General features: G+C 29.7%; 1 protein-coding gene across 1 annotated transcript in view; it reads right to left on the reverse strand.

The window, feature by feature from the left end:
• The window catches only part of LOC107058949 (probable LRR receptor-like serine/threonine-protein kinase At4g36180), an 8464-nt gene extending 7531 nt beyond the window's left edge, over positions 1–933 (reverse strand). The window contains exon 1 of the mRNA XM_015305234.1: positions 306–933. Coding sequence (XP_015160720.1) covers positions 306–933 — 628 coding nt within the window. The remainder of the gene's footprint in view (positions 1–305) is intronic.
• Between the last annotated feature and the right edge of the window lie 2734 nt (positions 934–3667).

The following is a 3667-nucleotide window of genomic DNA, read 5'->3' on the forward strand; positions in this document are numbered from 1 at the left end:
TTTGGATAAACAACCAATATTTCTTGGTATGTCTCCAGTTATGTTGTTGATAGATATGGACAAAAAATTGAGCTCTGTGAGTTGGCATATGTTGGTAGGAATGCAACCAGAAATTTGGTTGTGATATATACTTAAAAGTTTGAGATTTGAGACACTATTTCCTTTATCAAGCAAGAGAGGACCGGAAAGGCTATTGGTTCCAAGAGATAGGGCAACAAGTGATGAAATATTAAACAATGTTGCGGGAATGAAACCTATTAATTGATTATTGAACAAGTACAAAAATGCAAGCTGGCTCAGATTACCAATTTCCTTTGGAATGTTCCCGCCAACTTTATTCCCATACAAACTGAAATTCAGCAACTTCGTCGCATTTCCAACAGAAGGAGGGATTATACCGGTGAGGCTATTATTCCTGAGATTTAAGACTCTGAGTTGGGGTACATACCATGGCCCTCTCCACATCTCACCACTGAATTCATTCAAAGCCAATGAAATTACTTGAACTCTCTGGTGTTGAAATAGACTTGTTGGTATACTTCCGTTGAGCTGATTGTTTTTAACGTCAATCACTCGCAAGCGAGGCATTTGGCCAAGTTCATAAGGGATGCCACCGCGGAAGCTGTTGTTCTGGAGATTGAGAACACTGAGGAAGGACAAATTGGCCAAAGACGGGGAAATTGTGCCTTGAAGTTGCAAATTAGGAAGAGTCAAGGCTACAACCCTTTGCCTTTTTGGACTGCAAGTGACACCAAACCAAGTGCAAAAAGAAGTATTTTTGGTCCAATTATTGGCCAAAAAATGAGTGGGACTTGTAACAAGATTTTGGAAAGCTAGTAGAGCTTGTTGGTCAGTCTCATTAGAGGAAGAAAGTGATATAGAAAATTGAATTAGAAAGAGAAGAATCAATAATAAGAAATTGTTCTTCTTCATGTTGTTACTATATATGCACTTGGAAATAGATTGCTTCAAAGCTTGGTTTGTTTTTCAAATGTATTACATTATTCCATTATTTTATATATAGGGATGGCAATGATATGCGGGGCGGGGTGAGTTTAAGGCTATGTGGGTGGGATGGGTTTACATGTTTTCGATTATTAAAAATAATATAATTTATATAGCAACACTTATGTTGACAGAGCAATTGGTATTTGCCCAAATCTTCGATATCACTAATTCCATAGTCTTCACTGCCCCCACATGTTCAATCGTACTTCCTCTGTTCCTAATTAGTTGTTCACATTTTTTTTTAATTATCCATAATTATTTGTCAATTTTGACAAATCAAGAAAGGACAAATATTTTTTACCTATTATACTCTCAATTAATTACTTTGAAAATGGTAGAACTAGATTTTAATTCATCCACCTCATAATTAATAGGGATAAAATGGTAAACTCACTTCATTAATTATTGTTTTCTTAATAGTTGTATAAATTGAAAAGTGAACAAGTAATTAAGGACAGAGGGAATACAAAACATTAATTTATTTGGTATGATGAAATGGTCCTTAAGTTGAAATCTACAAGGAGAGTCATGGATAGATTGAGATGAATTTTAATGGAAGTGAGTAGGCAAAATACCAAGGGATTTCAAGGGTATACACAAATGTTTTGTACTTGGATAAGCAAAAGAGAGAGAGTATCACGAAGATATGGGCTCATAACCTACACAAATGTAGAAGCAAGAGGTGGGTACCAAACCACGCAACACTCAGCAAGCAAACTCCTAAACCCAGAGCTAAGAATATAGAACACGGGTACTCCTTACACTCCAATCGAACCTCCACAGCTACAACATGCATAAAACCAATACACTTTAACAATTCACAATCTACATAGCACACAGTTCAATAACATCACTTCAACAATTTGTATAGGATTTATGAAAAATTCATAATGAATTACCCTGCAAGCGAAATATACAAATAGAGTTCTGAAAAAATTCTAAATGTAAAAATATATAATTTGTATATACTTACCATGTTTGTATATTCGCAAGCGAAATATACAAACCGCAACCTCCATTTGTATATACTTACACTATTTGTATATTTGCAAGTGAAATATACAAACCACAATTTTCATAGCAAACGAAATTATAACTATGGAGCGCAATTATTGAAACTATAGATATATAGAGCCTTATGTCTATTATCTTTGCTATTTTTGAAATTTTGTGAAAAGTAATTAAGGGCATGTGAATTGGACAAGACTTTTAACAACTCGTTATTTTTTAATGATTATTTTGCTGAGAACAACTCATAATTTATCTCTAGCTAGTTATTCACATTATAAGCAAAATCACCCGCCACAAACTTTTTTCGATCAAATTTTTATATTAAATCAATATACGGATGCACTTAATAATATAAATTGTCAATATAATTTTTTATTATTTAATTATAATTAATTATTAAATGTCTCATTTAATTAATTATCATAATTAATATAATTTTCTATAATTATTTTTTATTGAGTAAGAAATGTGAATAAATATTTAAATATAATAACAAACTTCATTAAAATTGATTAATGTCAACTATACGTAGGTATTATTACCAACTATATTATTTTAGTACTATCAAATTGTAGATTAATTAATGACATGGGAGGATTAAATATTATAATTAATATAATTTGCTATAAATATTGAGTGTGAAATGTGAATAAATATTTAAATATAATAACAAACTTCATTAATGTCAACTCTACGTAGGTATTACCAACTATATTATTTTAGTACTATCAAATTGCAGATTAATTATTGACTTGGGAGGATTAACTATCATAATTAATATAATTTTCTATAAATATTGAGTGTGAAATGTGAATATATATTTAAATATAATAACAAACTTCATTAAAATTTATGAATGTCAGCTAATACGTAGGTATTACCAACTATATTATTTTAGTACTATCAAATTGTAGATTAATTAATGACATGGGAGGATTAACTATCATAATTTATTAATTTATGTTGATTGATGCTAAATTCTCTAAACTTTGATCGGACAAGAAAAAAAAGGGGGAAAATGCAAAGTACAAGTCGTTCTAAGTTTGTTGGTCAAATAATTAATGAGGAAATAAATATATTTTTTACTAGTTTGTTGATCAGAAAATTAAGAAAAAAGTTAAAAATAATCAAGATAAAAGATACATATTGATGTTTATTGATAAAATATGTCACCTCATTTTTATTATCCAAATTTAGTATTATACTATGTAGATCTTAGTGTAGACATGTAAACATTTATTGAGCTTGGTCCATATAAATTTGCATTAAATTTTAAATTATTTTGATTGGATAATTAGTTTTGACTTTACGAATTAAATTAGTGACTAATCTAATGCCAACTTGAAGGATTAATTAATTAAGGGCATGTGAGCTGGAGAAGACTTTTAAGAACTCATATTTATCTCTATTTGGATGTTCACGTTCAAAATCACCTTATCACGTTATAACAAATAAAAGATGTGTGGTAATTATTCAACGATAATAATATAATTGCTCTTATATTATATTTAGTAATAATAATATAACGCGGTTATTTATATTTTAGTATTAAAAGATTGTAAATTAGATGAGATAAGTATTGAAAACACTCTTAAACTCAGCGTGAATTATTAGTTTCATTCTCGAACTATTGACAGTCTTAAAAATA

This window comes from Solanum tuberosum, unplaced genomic scaffold (genome assembly GCF_000226075.1).
Source record: "Solanum tuberosum cultivar DM 1-3 516 R44 unplaced genomic scaffold, SolTub_3.0 scf00725, whole genome shotgun sequence".
Taxonomy (NCBI): domain Eukaryota; kingdom Viridiplantae; phylum Streptophyta; class Magnoliopsida; order Solanales; family Solanaceae; genus Solanum; species Solanum tuberosum.